General features: G+C 37.7%; 1 protein-coding gene across 1 annotated transcript in view; it reads left to right on the top strand.

The window, feature by feature from the left end:
• LOC310721081 (uncharacterized protein) overlaps window positions 1-19,204 on the top strand; it is a 106,769-nt gene that overhangs the window by 31,659 nt on the left and 55,906 nt on the right. The window contains exons 14-19 of the mRNA XM_083532352.1: window positions 1,797-1,850; window positions 3,860-3,895; window positions 4,773-4,802; window positions 5,027-5,080; window positions 10,834-10,878; window positions 14,909-14,944. Of these exons, the coding sequence (XP_083388478.1) occupies window positions 1,797-1,850; window positions 3,860-3,895; window positions 4,773-4,802; window positions 5,027-5,080; window positions 10,834-10,878; window positions 14,909-14,944 (255 nt within the window). The remainder of the gene's footprint in view (window positions 1-1,796; window positions 1,851-3,859; window positions 3,896-4,772; window positions 4,803-5,026; window positions 5,081-10,833; window positions 10,879-14,908; window positions 14,945-19,204) is intronic.

A 19,204-nucleotide genomic window follows, 5' to 3' on the forward strand; every position in this document is an offset into this window, starting at 1 on the left:
GTTTTTGTTTACACTTTTTTGCTTAGTATTAGTTTCTAATTCTTTATCTGTATACAGTACCTATCACAGGTACCCACACCTGTAGCATATGTGACGGTCAAGTAATTTTATAAACGTAAAGAATACGAGCTAGTAGTTGAATAGACTAAATACATGTACAGACATGGACACATTTTTTTTTATTATTATTATTACATATTTAATAAAAATCTTTTTATTAAACTTTTTGAATAAACAAATTGATTACATTTGTTTAATAATAAAAGGTCATAGGCAAAATTATATTAACCTTATATTTATTTGAACAAACCCTAAAGTCACTGCAAACAAGTGATTTCTGTAGATCTCTGTGAGACTTCTGCATTTGTCTACAGGTAGTTTGACCCAATCTATATAAGCCAACTGCTTCATCTGTCCTGAGGGTTCCTCCTCCAGACTCATGTTTCAAGTGATTTCTGGAATGTTCATAAAAAAGCACAATGTGGTGTTCATTAATAAAATAAAAATAGAATTCAATTATTTTCATTGATAAAATCAGTAAAAATCATTTTTTTGTTTATCTATATTATTTATATAGAATTTCTTTTTAGAATTTAGAGCAGATCTCTAATGTCTAATCTCATTCACAAAAGGAAAGTATATGGCTACAGTTTCATTACAGCCAAGCAGAGACCATGCCTGAATCCACTCCTGTTGAATCACTTGATCTTGGGCTTTGGTTGTCTATCAAGTGTGGCTTTTGCTTTCTTGAAATGAAAACCCACAGTCAAGGTGTCTTTTTACAAACATGATTTAATGCATACTGTCTAAAGCATCACTCTGGGGCATAAATAAATATTGAAGTTTTTAATCTTCAGTTTTCAGTGTCAGTATTTCAGTTTCAATATTTGTTTGTTGGTGTGTATATAGTATAGTTTCATTCACAAGCCTGTCTTTGTAATGTGTTAGGGGTCAGTGACATAGTGAGGACACAAACACATGGACAAGTTGATCCCCAGACGAGTTTTTATTTATATATTGCTAGAGGCGGAGAGAAAGGGGGCTTGGGTGGGGGATCTTAAAACGGAAGGTGAAATATTGCAGTCAGACTTCATGATAACTGTATGCAGAGGGGAAGAGGTCTGGTTTCATCTGGAGTATTTGTGTAGAAGTGGGAGAGAGATAGCGAGAGCATTAGAGCACATTTCAAAAAAATAACCTAGTGAATCCCTTCTTCCACTAGAAGACTTAATCTGCAAATGCAAATAAAATAATGGGTGCTATATCATATTATATTCCAATTAGGATAGCTATGGTTTAAACTACTGGTTTGTGTGATTTTTAAGCTTTTTGTCATGGGACCAATCAAAGGGCTTGTTGCTCATGCGCAATATTCAGCCTCCTCTCAATAGAAGCACAATTTTAATGCATTGGTCCAATTTCATTGTAATGTAATAGACTTAGTCTAGATATCATATATATAATGTCTATGATGTGGTGATCTTTGTAATAGTTAGTTAGTTAGACTTCATTCTGAGAGTAACATGTCTGAGTGTAAGAAAAGAATATCAGCAGTCTACTACAATGGCTCCGGACCACAGCTTGCATTTAACTGCATATCACTGCACTCCTTAAGCTGAGACAGTGTTCACTGTTAAAAAGCACTATACAAGGAAAAATGGATTCACTTGAATTGAGAGGTAACATCTGAAAGTGTTAATTATTCCACTTGTACACTAAAGCATCACTACTTGTAAATAAAGGCGGGTCCTGGTTCCTTGCCAAAACCGAATGTGTGTATTATTGTTTTCTCTCAGGGTTTGAAAGGAGACCCAGGCCTTGAGGGTCGACCTGGACTCAAAGGTGATAAAGTAAGTCTCCATGCGAGTAGACTTGTAATGTCTTTATGCACACACCAACACAAAGGCCCGATTTATATTCCTGAAAGCATTTATTTATGAGCTTGTCATACTCTATCCTTGCAAGTAAAGTGAGTGTGTGCTCTAGGGGGCAGTGTCAGACATGAGCTTGTCTGTATAAGAAGGAAAGTAGTGGATGTGATGCAGGAAGCATTTTATTGCACCACTTTCCTCTTCAGCATTTTGTTGTTTACACTACAGGTGCATTATGAACAGTGTTCATGAAAATAAACAGTTATATTTTAAATTCTGCTTTAACCTTTGGAAGAACCAGTGTGCTACTGGACAACAAATCAGCAATCGCACATTGCACGCTCATAACGTATTTCGAATTTTTGTCATTGCACACAAACACATCGCTCTTCAACACATTTCACTCAGCAGCTTTAACACTAAAGGAATAATTGAATCAGTTTTTAATATTGTTTTACTTTAGCTATTGCTAAATAAACGCTATTTAATTTTAATTCTATGCAGTAACATCAGTTGTGTTTACAGACTGTACAGATGAAATCATGATTAAATTGTGTTTTTTTTACTGTCATAGTATTTATAAGTAGTGGCCAGATGAGTACAACTAAATATAACAGGTTTACATAACACTGGCCAACAGATTTAATGGAAATGTTTAAATCCTTTGCAATTGTTGGTGATCTTTAGGCAGCTAGACATGAGCATCCATGCCTATGTGAAACACCCTGATTTGAAAATTATGTCATTTATATTATTTATTGTTATTTCTGTGATCAGAATTAAAAAATGCATCTAAACAATTATGAAGAAAACAAAAACCTTGTAAACCAGTGTAATTGATCTACAGGTTAAATGAATAGACACTATGGATGAGGAACTGGAACAACACCAGTACTGTCATAGCAGTGAGGTTTATCATGGCTAAAAAGCTAAACTGAATTTAGTTTAAGACTAAACTCTGACCTCATGCTGTGATAAAGCCATCATACAGTGTCCCTGGAGCAAAAGGGCCTTGTTCAAGGGCCCAATAACGAAAGCTTGGCAGGGGTGTGAACCCTAAAACTATTGAACCTTAACCGTTGAGTAACCCCTGCCTTCAGCTGCCTCGTGACAGTTTGAGTTGACAGGGATTATACCACACATAGAGCCTGAACATTAAAGCTCTTTTTAAACAGTCCCCCTGCTTTCATGTGTATTGTATAATTCTATCCTTACTTCTGAAATGTGTTTTTTTTCTCTCGCTACACAAAAGTTCCCATAACTTCTTCAGGGAAAACAAGCTCATAAAAAGTGATCTAATCCCTACTGTATATTCTAAACAGGAGCACATGTCTTGCATATATGAGAAATGATGTTGAAGGTTTGTGTGGCCATACTTTCGTCGGAGCAGAAAGTGCAAACTAAAGGAGATTAAATGGATGTCCACTTGACTTGTAACATTTTCCATACCACACTGTCCTTCAGTACATACCTTTTTGTTAACATTGCGAAGCTTTTACTGTGCTTTTGTGTGAGTGTGTCTGGGTTGTGTTAAGACCTCTCATATATCACGACAGGACAGAGACAGAAAAGCCGTACGGTATCTCTGACGTTCAACCTGCAGAGAGAAGTTTCATATGGAACAAGCATCTCAGTTTTAGATTAATTATAGGCCATAGTTTGTTCTTTCATGTTTACTTTTAAAGAACAAAAGGAAATGTTTCTTCAAGTAGAGGAAGATGTCAAAGTACAAGAAACAGCTGCTAAGTTCGCATGTCATAAAGTAAAGCTTGGCCCGTGTGATAATTGCAGGAGCAGAAAGATCTGAAATGGAGCTTAAGGAACTGAGTGAAAATACTGAGGATAGAATTTAGGAGCATTTTCTAAAATTAGAGTGTGAAATATGTTGAACACCATCCCATAGTACATCACCTTTTTAACACCTCTTTTTAAGGAACTATTAACATTTTCCCGATGCTCATGTAACTTGAAACATTTGGCTTTTACAGGGGGACGCAGGCCCTCCAGGCCCACCCGGGCAGTCTGTAAGTATTTCTTTCACCACTGATAAAACACAGAAGCTGTCACTATATATGATGGAATGATTGAGCCATTGTATTCTTATGAGGGTTTTTTTTTTATGTTGTGTTGGGCTGGTGGTATCGGACTTCTCTCAGTCCTGACTTTTGGTCTCACCCAAAATGTTCTTGTCTTAAATAAATTCCAATAATGAAGTTGTTTTTGGTGCAAGGTTTGTTTGGCTTAACTGAAAAGGAGCAATTGCAATTGATAAGGGACATTAAAGCACCAACCTAATCAGAATGTAAAGGAGCATTGTATACTATAATTTTAATATGAATTCATCCAGGTCAGTTACCAAATTGTCTGCACCTTATAAAGGGGGTCTACTGTAACTGCCATCACTTATCAGGGATTACAGTAATGACTTGTCGCTTATAAATTATATTCACAAATTTATTATAAAACACTTAGGTATTTATCAAAGTAAAACGAATAGCTTTTTGTTTAAGCTGTTGCCAAAGCATTGTATGCAGTGGACTGACTTTTACAGTCATAGCAATGAATCAGACATAAGGAGATCACACAGGATCCATTAACTTCATTTTAGTGTAATTTATTTAGGGAATTCTTCTGAACACATTGTCACCAAGCAGCTGTTCTGCTAAAAATGGCTGCAGTGGTGAAGAGAAACTGCTGAAGTGGTTCATAGGAAGAGACAGAAGCCCAAACTCAGTAGCAGCTCCTGTTTTAGACTTTGTTAATACGTTTAATATATAGTGTAGTATAAAGTTGCTGAAATGAATATTAATAGGACACATAAAAATGAACACAGAGACAATGTCACTGATCTTAGATCATTTTAAATATCTGGTTAATTTCATGTATGTGATCTTTTAACAGATAATAAAAGAAGGTCAAAAGGGAGATCAGGTAAATGCATTTTATGTTGTCTAAGAATACATACGTGAAATGCCTTCAAAAATTCCTTTTACCACATAATTGACTATAAAATTGTTCAAGGTTTCAGTCAAGTCATTTACATTATACAAATTCTTTCTTGGATTGGGCAGTCTTGGCTTTTTAACATAGGTTTATTTGTATATTTTGATTTTATGATCATGTGTATACCTATGCCCCTTCTCTTTCCTCCCCAGGGAGAAGCTGGTTTACCTGGTCCACCAGGGCCCCCAGGAAAAGAGGGCAAAAGGGTAAGTAAACAGGAGCAAATGTACGGCCTGTGTGATGGATTTATATGGTTTTGACATTGCGTGACATTGTGCTTGATGTAGCCATGAGCAGATCTTTAACAAGAGACCACTTTGATTTGTGTGTGACTATAAAGATAGATGTAATGTTGAGGATAAATGTCTTGGTTGTAAGTGTTTTTGAAGCAGTGCTAATAGCTTGATAATCAAAAACTCTGCTTGAACCATCAGTGTCGACATTGCGAATGATGGCGCACATGGTACATTCCTCTAGTTTGCTATTCCAGAGGTGATATATGGTCAGATGACCAAATGAGGTCAAATGCGTATCGTGAAAACTAAATTTTCTAACCAGCCTGATAATAAAAACCCAGTGTGAATCTCACTAGACATGGGAAATGGGTGCTTTGTTTGATGGCCTAATTTACTTGTTGTTTTTGTCTGTAAATACTGTATTTGAAACGGAGCAATGAGCTGTAGAATTGCAAATCATGGTTGAATTATTAAACACACTTTTAGCATTGCTTGCGGTCTGAGACCATTGCCAGCACAACGTCAAAATTGTAAATATCCAAACTATAGCAGGTATTAACAAACAGCTTGAATGTAACTGACAAAATGAATTAGACAGTTAAGCACATAATCTAAATTTGTTTATATTTAAAATATATGTGCTATTTGGCTGGGCTTCCAGGACACCATTGAGTTTAAAGGCAACACATTGAATGAAGCAGATTTGTATATTGCACCAACACAATTAACCACATCTTTTATTCTTGTAATAATTTTAGAGCCTTTTTCTATAATTACATTACTGTTCAAGTCAAGTGCAGCATTCCAAAGTCAGAACTGAAAAAAAATATTTCTTTGATGGCTGCATGGCTTCTTAGTGACTAGAGAACTAATAAAGTTTCAGTTATTTCTGGCCACAAGTCACATGTAGCACGGGAATTTGTTGACCAGAACCGTGTCTAACTGCAGTTTTTGGCAAAGATTCAAAAGCATGTTGATGTGAATCCTGATTTCTTTCCTTCTCACCATGGATGTAGCCAAGGTCAGCTAAAGACTTTCCTCTGCAAAGTGCATTGACCCATGATCCTGCCAGGTTTCTCCTGCCTTTAGACTTCTCTAATCATCCTTCATCAGTGTCCAAACATTAAGAACATCATTTAAAAAAGACTCTTCATGTATCTTTAATAAAGCCAAATCATCACATCTATTTTGCTTTAATGATTCAAACCTTAATCAGATTTTATTCAAGTCAGTATTGCTATTTTTAATAACACCCACATTTATTCAGATTCTATGCCTCCACTATGTCCATTGTTATTTACCCCAATTACATTGTCCTCTATTACCACCTTTATACATTTTGTGTGGAAGCTTTGCAGTTTAACATCATTTTATGTTTGTGTGTCATTGAAAAATACACCAACAGACTTTTTTTTCTAAGCAATCACAACAAAAGTTGAGCCAACTGCCATCTGAATCTGTAATAAATCAGAAGGAGAATTCTATAGATATTAATTAGCATCCTCTGAAACTTTAGTATTTTTGCATATTACATACATTGGAGTTGAGACATCTGTTCAAAAAACACTAGTTAGAATGATTAGAATGATTACTATGTAAATGAACATGTGACTTTTGTCAAGAAAATATTTGTCCTTAAGCCGAAATATTACACGGGGTATATTTCCTATTCCTTACAAGAGCTGCTAAATACTAAATATTTAAGTACTAAATCTTTATTAGTATAATAATAATTATTATTATTGTATTTACATAAGCCACAGCTGTTCATGGTGACACTCCAACAATCCTAATAATTAGTACAAAATATATTTTGTGAGTCAGCGAGAGTTCAGGAGCTCTTAAATAAGGAATATATATATATAAGTTAGTGACCCCCTTCTTCTGAACTCAGTCACACTACAGCTACCTCTGCTTCTTGGCACAGAGGACGTGGACTGCACTGAAAACCCTTTGGTTGTGTAATCCACTGCTGTTGTAAACAAGTCTTCATTGCTTCCTCTGCTGCAACTTTTGCCATGTTCATAACTTTAACATACATGACTATCAAACACACAGAAGAAGTTGGCATTGAAAATATCTACACTTCCTCTGAAACTAGCATGTTTCTAGCATTTTTCTGTGTTTGTGCATGTGTGTGTGTGTGTGTGTGTGTGTGTACAGATACCCTGGAGGGTAAAATGCAAAAACTTGTTCTGCAGCCTCCTATTATTGTTAATTAGCTCCAGCAATGGTTGTATTTGTTTTCTAGGTTTTTGTAGATCTGCAATGTACAGTATTTTTTGTACTATGTTTAGTTTAGTAAATCTGCCAGATCACTTTGTTTAAGTCCAGTTTCGTAACCCAGGAGCCCTTTAAGAACAGAACTATTTTTATAAATGTTTAGCATCTAAGATTCATTGATAAAAATCAAACTGTGCAAAGTGGCATATGAATTTAGAATCTACCAAAAGTGCAAACAGCAGCATTGTGCAGACTGACAAGAGCAGATCAAGATGTAAATATATGTATAGAGGTATAGAGGGCATCCAGGAAAGAATTCACAGCGCTTCACTTTTTCCACATTTTATGTTACAGCCTTATTCCAAAATGGATTAAATTCATTATTTTCCTTGACATTCTATAAGTACCCCACAATAAAAATGTGAAAGAAGTTTAAAATCTTAGCAAATTTATGAAAAATAAATTAATGAAAAAAGAAATCACATGTACATAAATATTCACAGCCTTTGCTCAATACTTTGTTAAAGCAGCTTTGGCAATTACAGCCTCAAGACTTTTTGAGTATGCTTCAAGCTTAGCACACTATTTTTGGATTGTTTCTCTTCTTTGCAGAACCTCTCAAACTTCATCAGGTTTGATGGGGAGTGTCAGTGCACAGCCATTTTCAGATCTCTCCAGAGATGTTAATTCGGGTTCAAGTCTGGGCTCTAGCTGGTCCACTCAAGGGCATTTACAGAGTCTCCTTTATTATCTTGGCTGTGTGTTTAGGGTCGTTGTCCTGTTGGTCCAGAGCGCTCTGGAGCAGATTTTTTGCAAGGACGTCTCTGTACATTGCTGCATTCATCTTTCTCTCGATCCTAAATAGTCTCCTAGTTCTTGCCACTGAAAAACATCCCTACATGGATGGTATGGTGATGAGCGGTGCCTAGTGTCCTCCAGACGTGACACTTGGCATTCAGGCGAAAGAGTTAAATTTTGGTTTAATCAGACCAGAGAATTTTGTTTCTCATTGTCTGAGAGTCCTTCAGGTGCCTTTTCGCAAAATCCATCGTCATGTAACTTTAACTGAGCATTGACTTCTGTCTGGCCGCTCTACCATACAGGTTTGATTGGTGCAGTGCTGCAGAGATGGTTGTTTTTCTAGAAGTTTCTTCTCTCTCCAAAGAGGAATGCTGGCGCTCTTTTAGAGTGACCATCAGGTTCTTGGTCACCTCCCCTGATTTCTTAGTTCGGACGGCCTGCTCTAGAAAAAGTCCTGGTGCTTCCAAAATTCTTTCATTTATGTAACATAACATTATGTAACTGTAATCCAGTGGTTCACCACTTCCAGACCCTTTCCCAGGCTGAGACACGTTAGCTAGCTTCGGGGTTGGCCGATCTCCTCACGATGTCTAGCTTTTCTTAAAAAAAAATATTTTTAAGTATGTCCGAGACCAAATAAATTTCTGTTCCTCCACAGGCATAAAAAAAGTGTAACTCAGATGTATTAATGTTTGCAGAGCACACATGTTTTGCCAGTCGAACTTGACTGTAACAGTATCCATCTGAACAACCAATCAGAGGACGGAAAATGCTGACATTATTCTGGGCCAGCTAGCTGCCCAGAATAATGAGAGGCGAATTTGAAATCTGATTGGTTAAAGAAACAGATCTTTTTCTTAAGGACACTATTGTAAAAGGGCCAGCAGTATTGATTTTGAAGGGCAGATTAAATTGACATGGCAGATTAGATTGACATGGCAGCACATAGAGGCTGAAATCTGATTGGACAAAAAAAATCTAACATCCACATCCACGTACAGGAAGCAGTGCAATCAAGAGAAACGCTACGAAGTGAAGAGAATAAACTGTTGGGAATAAATTAATACAATTTCATGGAACATATATCAGAATTTAGGTTGTAAATCTATAATATATTCAAAATATATGCAGAGAAATATGTGGAGTTCAGTAGGGTGATCTACTGGTTCTGATGTGTATGTTCCTATATCTCTTTCCTGATAGAGGGAGGTTAAACAGTTTGTGACAGGGATGTGAGGAGTCCCTGATGTTGTGTGCTTTATGCACATACCGTATTTTTCAGACTATAAGTCGCTACTTTCTTTTCCCACGCTTTGAACCCCGCGTCTTAAACAACGAAGCATCTAATTTATGAATTTTTCCTGGGTTTTTCCCGGTTTCACAAACTTCAAGCCAAAAAACTTTAGACCAATGAAATTTCCGAACGGAAACGAAAAAACGCACCTCACCTGTGTTCTGAGCTGCACGGCATCGGGAGAAAAAACTTTTTTTTTTTAACGCACGACGATGCCAAAAGACAAACTCCCGAGAGAAATAGTTGTGAAAGGAAGGAGGAAGACAGTGAACAATGACTTTCTTGGTCGGCTACTGTTTAGATACAAGCCGTTGTAACGTGTTGAGTCTGGGTGAAGGGAGAGCTCACTAACTCCAGTTACAACAGAAATCATATAAGCACAGACAGGTTTCCAAAACTCGTGCTTTTTTATTTTTCTTGGCAACAGCGTTACGGGTTAGTCAAAGAAACTTAGAAATCAGCATCAGAAAATAATAACGACATAATCCTCGTCTTGAACACACGCAGTAATAGCGGAAAAATGCAGTGGCATGCTATTCCCAAAATACCGCTATGCTCTTAAAGGAAGCGCAACATATTTCACCCGTTACACCATGTGTAACGTGTCTTTTATTAAAGCCTGTGTAAAGTACATTAGTGTAGACACCTGCGGCTTATAGACAGGGCCGGCTTATTTATGTTAAAAATAAAAATATTTGTCAAATTCAGTGGGTGCGTCTTATATTTGGGTGCGCTTTATAGTCCAGAAATTAGGGTATCTGCTGTTGTGAAGTTGATCAGTTGCAGGTAGTTGGGTGCCAGTGGTGTGTTGGTGGTTGACCACCCTTTTTAGGACTTTCCGTTCGCACAAGGTGGAGCTGCAATACCATACCATGATAAAGTACAATATAAATTGTTGTACAATAGTAAAACAATAATAATTGTTTTGGGTCAGGGCCCACTGTCAACACATGTGACATTGACACTGGACCTGCACACCTCAGTGACACTGTAATACAGCACATTAAATTACACTTTAAATCTTGACTACTATCAATATCTTTTGTCATATCCATACCCATCCCTTTCTGTATATTTTACTGCCTGTTGATTTTTATTAAATACTATACAGTATGTACATTCTATATTCTATTTTCTATTCTACTCTATTGTCCTTGTGATATTTTAAGTTTATACTTTATTTTTGTATGAAATTTTTATATATATTCTATTTCTGTTCACATGCACATTCTCCAATACTGTTGTAAATAGCATTTCATTACATGTCCTACTCTGTGCCTACTCTACAATGTGTCTGCGACAAATAAGATTTGATGTGATCTGATTTGTGTGTTGTGGTCAGCTATGCTAGCATGACTTTAAAAAAAATGTCTGCTTTTGTTCACATAATTTTTCTTTCTTACAGGGTCGCAGAGGACACTCAGGGGAGCCTGGGATTCCGGGACCACCGGTAAGAACCGCAACAGCCTTTTTTTTTACTTCTGTGACATTAAGGCTTATTGTTGCGTTTCAGTTCTTAGTTCATTTCTATTGAAATTTAGAATGAAGTGTTGGCGAAAGTTACTGTGTAGCAGTGTGGGGGCTGCAGAATATTGCTTGTTTGAAACAGCATTAAAAAATATCCAACTATTTATGTCATTAGGGGGCAGTATGTCAAATCTTTTGTTCTGCCAAGCCCTGGTGGATCAATTACCAATCTGTTAGTGACCTGAACATTTATAGTAGGTGCTTACTGTGTCCCAGCCTAAATGCAGTACCTTGAATACTGCTGTCTAGACCTTCACAGTCAACTGGTTCTGAGCAGCTGTAGTTAAAAGTAAAGCAAAGAACTGATGTGAACTGCAGATTCTGTATGGATGCAAAGCTGACTTGGCAGAGAGAGAAATTATTGCTGGAAGAATACTTTGTGTGACTGAGAATTCAAAGGCTTTGTTACGTTGAAAGATTTGGAAAAGATTAAATAAGGTATTGGCCAACTAAAACAGCTGATAACAGAATTGCATTAGCAGTTTGAAGAGCTTGCTGGATTCATTATCTGACCTTGAGGCCCAGTTCAATAAAGAGCGTGTGTTGTCTGACATCGGAGCAGAGATCTGATTGGCTTGATTAAAGAGCAGACAAAACTTTAGGCATGAGGTCAATGCCTACAGTAGAGAGTCTCATTTGTATAACAGACTGATAGGCATGTTGATACAACCTGAATATAGAAGATCTGATGCTGTTTGTAAAGAATAAGACACTGGTTTGTTGTACTTCAAACACAACACAGAAATAATCAATTTTAATCACATTTATTATCTTTACACTGACTCTCCTTTATAACCGATAATAATTTTTTTTTACTTGTTGTGTTTTTGAAGATGGAACGTTTCTTTCACAGGAAGTGTATTCTTCTGTTGTGCCTTTTTTGATGGAGATTGTCTTCCACTTTTGGCCTTGACTGAGAGTATTTCTTAGGAACTTGAAGGTTGTCACAGTGTATATTTTTTATACTGTCATCTCTGCATTTTTAAGGCTATAAGACGGAAATCCACTGGCAGTTAGAGACTGACGTTGTGAGCTCTTGTGGTGACCAGTGTGTTTCAGTATGAAATGCAGTCCCATGCGGACTTTACGATACACTTTGCCTTGTAAGCAAACTGAATGGAATCCATCAGTGGGCATGTGATGTCTTTCATCTGAGCCAACACCTCACATGGATTTTATTTCCACACATGTCAAAGTGACAAGCTTGTCATTTAGTCCTGTCATCAAATGTTTTTTGGGTACTGGGTGTGGAACGTTTGGAAACAAGATGAAACCACACCCAGTTCTGGTGATTTGATAATAAAATCTTTGTGAAGACAGGGGCCAGCTGGTCTTCACATCGTTTAAAGACAGTTGGCTAAGGATCTGACTGGGGCCCCGAGCTTGCCCTGTAAAAAAAAAAAAAAAAAAAGATCTTTTTCACAGATTGTCAGTGCACATTGTAGCAGGAAAGCGTTAGAGACTGAAGAAAGTGAGTGTGTTGGGCTTGGACCAGTTCTGTAAGTTGTTTTACTTACATGAATAATGATTTTTCACAACCCTTCCTTAGTAGCAGAGTTTGTCTGTTCCTCACCTAGTTTAAAGTCTCCTACACAGCAGTTTTTGTTTCATTTAATGACTGTGTTTCAACCTACAAAATCCCTGACTTTGTGCAAGTCTACTGTACACAGTGTACAAAAGTAAGAATTGAAAGCCAAAGGGTGGTGACACCAAATGTTAATTTAAATTGGATTTCTGTTAGATTCTTATCATGCCCAAACAAAACTTACCGTATTTTCCGGACTATAAGCCGCTACTTTTTAATTTATGGATTTTTCCTGGGTTTTTCTCGGTTTCACAAACTTCAAGCCAAAAAGCTGAGCCCCAAAACATTAGACTAATGGAATTGATGAATGAGTTCAGGTGAACCAATGAAACTCTTTATATTAAATCAGATGCGCTCCCACTGAATCGGGCCGCACCACATCATAAATATGGATGATGTTCCTCTGACGTTTGACCTGCCGCTCACTCGGACTGTCTACAGGAAATGCGAATCATTCGTCACGCTGAAAACAACCGGGCATGAAAACACACTTCGCCTGTGTTCTGAGCTGCACGGCATCGAGAGAAAAGATTCACCGATGGTGATTTTTAAGTCAAGTCAAGTCAAGTCAAGTTTATTTGTATAGCGCTTTTCACAACAGACATTGTCTCAAAGCAGCTTTACAGAAAACAACAGTGAAGGTGAATGGTGTGCGTTTGTCCCTGATGAGCAGCCGTGGCGACAGTGGCAAGGAAAAACTCCCTTAGATGATATGAGGAAGAAACCTTGAGAGGAACCAGACTCAAAGGGGAACCCATCCTCATATGGGTGACATCAAAAGTTTGGTCATAAATCTTTCAACAATACAGAACAATTTGTGATCATCATAGATCCAGCATCAGCTTCTCCATGCCAGGGCCTTTAAACACTCGGCATCTACTTCTCCATGATCATCCATAGGTCCATAATCTTCACGAGGTGGGACGTGACTGGAGCTGGCCAAACCTCAGGAAGCCTCGGGATGGGGAGAGAAAGAGAAGCAGTGGAGAGGAATTAGCGTAGCTGCTGTTCATGATATTAACAGCACAAGTTGATAATGTGCATGTGATCAGATGTTCTGGAGCACAAGGTTGTGATGTGATGTGCGTGATGTGTGTTATGTGTAGGCTTTGCTAACGCACAACGATGCTAAAAAAAAAACTTCAGAGAGAAATAGTTGTGAAAGGAATGAGGAAGACAGTGAACAATGACTTTCTTGGTAGGCTACTGTTTAGATACAAGCCGTGTAACAGACACTGCCTTTCATTAAAGCCTGTGTAAAGTTCATTAGTTTCAGTGTAGACACGTGCGGCTTATAGACAGGTGCGGCTTATTTCTGTTCAAAATAAAAATCTTTGTCAAATTCAGTGGGTGCGACTTATATTTGGGTGCGTTTATAAATCCGGAAATTACGCTAATTCGTGGAGAGGATTTCCATGCGATCTACGATGCCCCTGGTACCTTTTCTGATCAGGGAAGAATCACACAGCACACAGTATGGCGCAAATGTTCTTCTTCAGTTTATTGCAGATAACAGACAAGTATATATATATACACACTGGGAAAAAAAACCTGATCTAAAATTGTTTCTGATTGGGTAAGAAGACATAATAACCAGAGAAGTGTGAGCTCAGATAAAGACTTCCTGTATACCCTACATACTCACATCGTAAAGATCCTGTAGACACTGAACAGATAACATAGGAATGTGTTTAAAGAACCAGTGTGAGAACCATCTTAACACTAACACTTTCTCTTCTGTTTTATAAACTATTACCGTTTATTTTTGAAAGCATTTTTACTTTACAGCATTTTTTACATCTGCTTAAAACTTTTACAGAGTACTGTATATCCGAGCAAAAACTAATGTAGGAAGAGACCATGTCTGAGCTCATCTTGGTCAGATGTACAGTAGCAGTTCTAAAAAATACGTAAGTCTTATGAAAGCTGTCCTGTAGCTCCAGCTTTGCGTGTTGACTTAATCTCTTATTGATTGTAACCATTGTTTTAACAGATTTTGGTTTCTGCTTAGAGGTAGGAATTATGTGAACTAGACATTAATTAAAGTGTAAAAATGCAAAATAGATGACAACAATTCACAACTGATTATGCAAAAAAAATAATTCTTTATAAAAACACTAAATCCTGGAAGTGTATACATCTGAAAAGAGGTAAAAAAAAAAGTGTAGATTAATATATCACGTTTAATTTTTTTTTTTTTTACTGGGCTTTAATGAGTATTTTGTGCATGTAAGTGATTTACACAAAAGGCTTGTGACTTAATTAAATGTTTCTACTTTGAAAAAAATGCTTTGAAAAACATGCAGAATTAAGCAATATAGATATTTAACTCATTTTTGTTTCCTTTTTTTTTTTCTCAAAAATTCAGGGGCCTCCTGGATCATCTGAAGGTGGAGACACCAAGGTAAGCTTTGTTCAATTTGGCAGCTTTTTCTTGGATTGTGATTTGCATTGTGTGCCACAGATCTTTTTCTGAGATCTATATTTACTCCTCAAACAAGTTAATGTTATTTCGACTTTGGGCAAACTTAGGTGCATAGGTGGTTCATGTCAACAGTGGACAAAAAAGAAACATGTGGTTACTGAAACAGGTAATTAGCACAGCAATTTAATACTGTACACATAATACACTAAAGTATAATTGACCTCGTTAATAGTGATTGTACTCAGTTTTAGCTAGATTGCTAATTAGCTTTTTGACAAGTGCGATCACTAGCTTAAGTGAAATTAATGTAAAACTTTATGTAATTTATAAAGCACATTAAGCAGAAGTTGACCCAAAATATCTCTAGTTGACTTGAGTCTAAAAACTATAGAAAGAAATCTCCAGAAATACTGTAAAAAAAACATCTGCACTATATACGCAACCCAGCCATTAGTCACTATTGAGTAGTATAAAGCTTAACCTTTATTTTGCCTTTAAATGGCCCCAAAGCACAAGCATATTGTTGCATTTGTTGTGAATGGGCCTCGTTCATGAAGCTTCCATAATTGTATAAGTAAATCTGCGGTAATTTGCCTCATGACACTGACATTCTCAATCTTCTCACATTAATGCTTCTTAAACCTCATATTTGACAGCTAAATCTGGGTATGTTAATCTCACACGTATTCAAAATAAAAATAAGTGCTGCAAATAAATTACACCTTTTAACCAAATAAGAAAGTCATGATGTAGATAATGAGAATTTTTTTTTTTAAAGTGACTATTAGGAAGCAAAAAAATAAAATGTATTAATGGAAGCACATTCAAATGCAAACAGTGGCACATCAGGTACTTGCAAATCAGATGGATTGGCAGCAAATAAACAAAGTTTCATCTGTTGTAAAGGTAAATTGAGCAAATTTGTTATTTCAGAACTTGTGTGTTATTTCGACTTGTGTGTATCAAACTGGTGACCCCTGCTGTTCAGTGTATACAATGCATTTGGAAATTATTCGGACCCCCTTCACTTTTTTTATTATGTTATGTTGCCCCCTGATACTACAATAATTCAAATTGATTAGGTTTTTTCATTAATCTAAAATTAGTATCCCATAATGACGAAGTGAAAACAGAATTCTAGATATGTCTGAAATTTCTTTTTATAAAAAAAAATAAAGTCAAGTAAAGAAGCTTTTATCGTCATTTCAACCAAATAAAGCTGATGCAGTACACAGCGAAATGAGACAACATTCCTCCCTGGTGCTACATCACACAACATAGAGCTTCATCACACAACATAGAGCTTCATCACACAACATAGAGCCTCATCACACAGCAAAGAGCTTTAACACACAACATAGAGCTACATCACACCACATCACACAACATAGAGCTACATCACACAACATAGAGCTTCATCACACAACATAGAGCTTCATCACACAACATAGAGCCTCATCACACAACAAAGAGCTTTAACACACAACATAGAGCTACATCACACCACATCACACAACATAGAGCTACATCACACAACTTAGAGCGTTAACACACAACATAGAGCTACATCACACAACATAGAGCTACACCCACACAACATAGAGCCTCATCACACAACATAGAGCTTTAACACACAACATAGAGCTACATCACACCACATCACACAGCATAAAGCTACATCACACAACTTAGAGCTTTAACACACAACATAGAGCTTCATCACACAACATAGAGCTACATCACACAACTTAGAGCTTTAACACACAACATAGAGCTTCATCACACAACATAGAGCTACATCACACAACATAGAGCTTTAACACACAACATAGAGCTACATCACACCACATCACACAACATAGAGCTTTAACACACAACATGGAGCTACATTACACCACATTACACAACATAGAGCTAGATCACACAACATAGAGCTTTAACACACAAAATAGAGCTACATCACACAACATAAACCACATCACACAACACGCATCACACACGACACACAACATACATTTTCACCACACAACATAGAGCTTCATCACACAACACAGAGCTTCATATAGGACACAGAGCTAAAAATTAAAATTAAGTGTCCACGCCACATAAAGTGCATCATGTGCAACTGAGTGCAAACAGTGCAAAACAAAGACAGTGCAAACAAACAACACAAGACAGTGTGGGACAGATACACAAAACACAAAATGGCGCCTATTAGTAAACCTACTGTATAACATACAGTACAATGTGCAAAAGAGAGAACTATAAACAAGAGTGTACTTATAAACATAAACACAATGTTGTGCAAAAACAGCAATAGCAGCAATCAGGAGGTGCAAAACAGCATGTAAACAGTATAATATGATTAATATAATTTGATATGGGTGGTGCTGAAGGCATGGATGTGTACGAAGTTAAGTGAAATGAGTTTGAGTGTGTTTTGAGTTCAGCTTGTAACAGTTCAGTAACACACAGTTGAGTGTGTGTGTGTGTGTGTGTGTGTGTGTGTGTGTGTGTGTGTGTGTGTGTGTGTGTGTGTGTGTGTGTGTGTGTTTAGTAGAGTTCAGTTCTGTGTGTTGAGGAGTCTGATGGCTTGAGGAAAAAATCTGATGCATAGTTTGGATGTGAGGCCCAAATGCTTTGGAACCTCTTTCCTGATGGTAGAAAGGTGAAGAGTGTGTGTGAGGGATGTGTGGGGTCATGTCCATGATAGAGGGGAGAAAGACTCTGATGATCTTCTCAGCTGTCCTCACAATCCTTGGTAGGGTCTTGTGATCCGAGACGGTGCAGTTCCCAAACCAGGCAGTGATGCAGCTGCTTAGGATTCTCTCAATAGTCCCTCTGTAGAACATGGTTAGGATGGGGGAGGGAGATGGGCTTTTCTCAGGAAGTAGAGATGCTGCTGGGCTTTCTTGGTGATTGAGCTGGTGTTGAATAACCAGGTGAAGTTCTCTGCCAGATATACACAAAGGAATGTGTTGCTCTTGACGATCTTCACAGCAGATCCACCGATGGTCAGTGGAGAATGGCCGCTCGGAGCTCTCCTGCAGTCAACAACCATCGCTTTTGTTTTGTCAATGTTTAGAGACAGGTTGTTGGCTTTACATCAGGCTGTTTCCGATTTCCGGACTGACTGAGGTCTACCAGTCAGGAAGTCCAGGATCCAGTTGCAGAGGGAGGTGTTCCGGCCCATTAGGCTCAGCTTCTTAATCAGGTGCTGAGGGATGATTGTGTTAAATGCTGAACTGTCTATGAACCGCACTCGTACATATGTGTCCTTATTGTCCAGGTGGAAGTCAAGTCAAGTCAAGTCAAGTTTATTTGTATAGCGCTTTTCACAACAGACATTGTCTCAAAGCAGCTTTACAGAAAACAACAGTGAAGGTGAATGGTGTGCGTTTGTCCCTGATGAGCAAGCCGTGGCGACAGTGGCAAGGAAAAACTCCCTTAGATGATATGAGGAAGAAACCTTGAGAGGAACCAGACTCAAAGGGGAACCCATCCTCATATGGGTGACATCGAGAGTTTGATCATAAATCTTTCAACAATACAGAACAATTTGTGATCATCATAGATCCAGCATCAGCTTCTCCATGCCAGGGCCTTTAAACACTCGGCATCTACTTCTCCATGATCATCCATAGGTCCATAATCTTCACGAGGTGGGACGTGACTGGAGCTGGCCAAACCTCAGGATGCCTCGGGATGGGGAGAGAAAGAGAAGCAGTGGAGAGGAATTAGCGTAGCTGCTGTTCATGATATTAACAGCACAAGTTGATAATGTGCATGTGATCAGATGTTCTGGAGCACAAGGTTGTGATGTGATGTGTGTGATGTGTGTTATGTGTAGGCTTTGCTAAAAAGATATGTTTTTAATCTACACTTAAACTGGGAGAGTGTATCTGAACCCCGAACACTGTCAGGAAGACTATTCCAGAGTTTAGGAGCTAAATGTGAAAATGCTCTACCGCCTTTAGTGGACTTTGCTATTCTAGGAACTACTAGAAGCCCAGAGTTTTGAGATCTCAGGGAGCGTGACGGATTGTAGCGTGTTAAAAGACTGGATAGATACATGGGAGCCAAACCATTTAGTGCTTTATAAGTGAGTAGCAGTAGTTTGTAGTCTATTCGAAACTTAATAGGAAGCCAATGTAGGGACGATAAGATTGGGGTTATATGATCGTATTTTCTTGACCTAGTAAGAACTCTTGCTGCGGCATTCTGAACTAACTGAAGCTT

Source organism: Silurus aristotelis (genome assembly GCF_946808225.1).
Source record: "Silurus aristotelis genome assembly, chromosome: 27".
Classification (NCBI taxonomy): Eukaryota; Metazoa; Chordata; class Actinopteri; order Siluriformes; family Siluridae; genus Silurus; species Silurus aristotelis.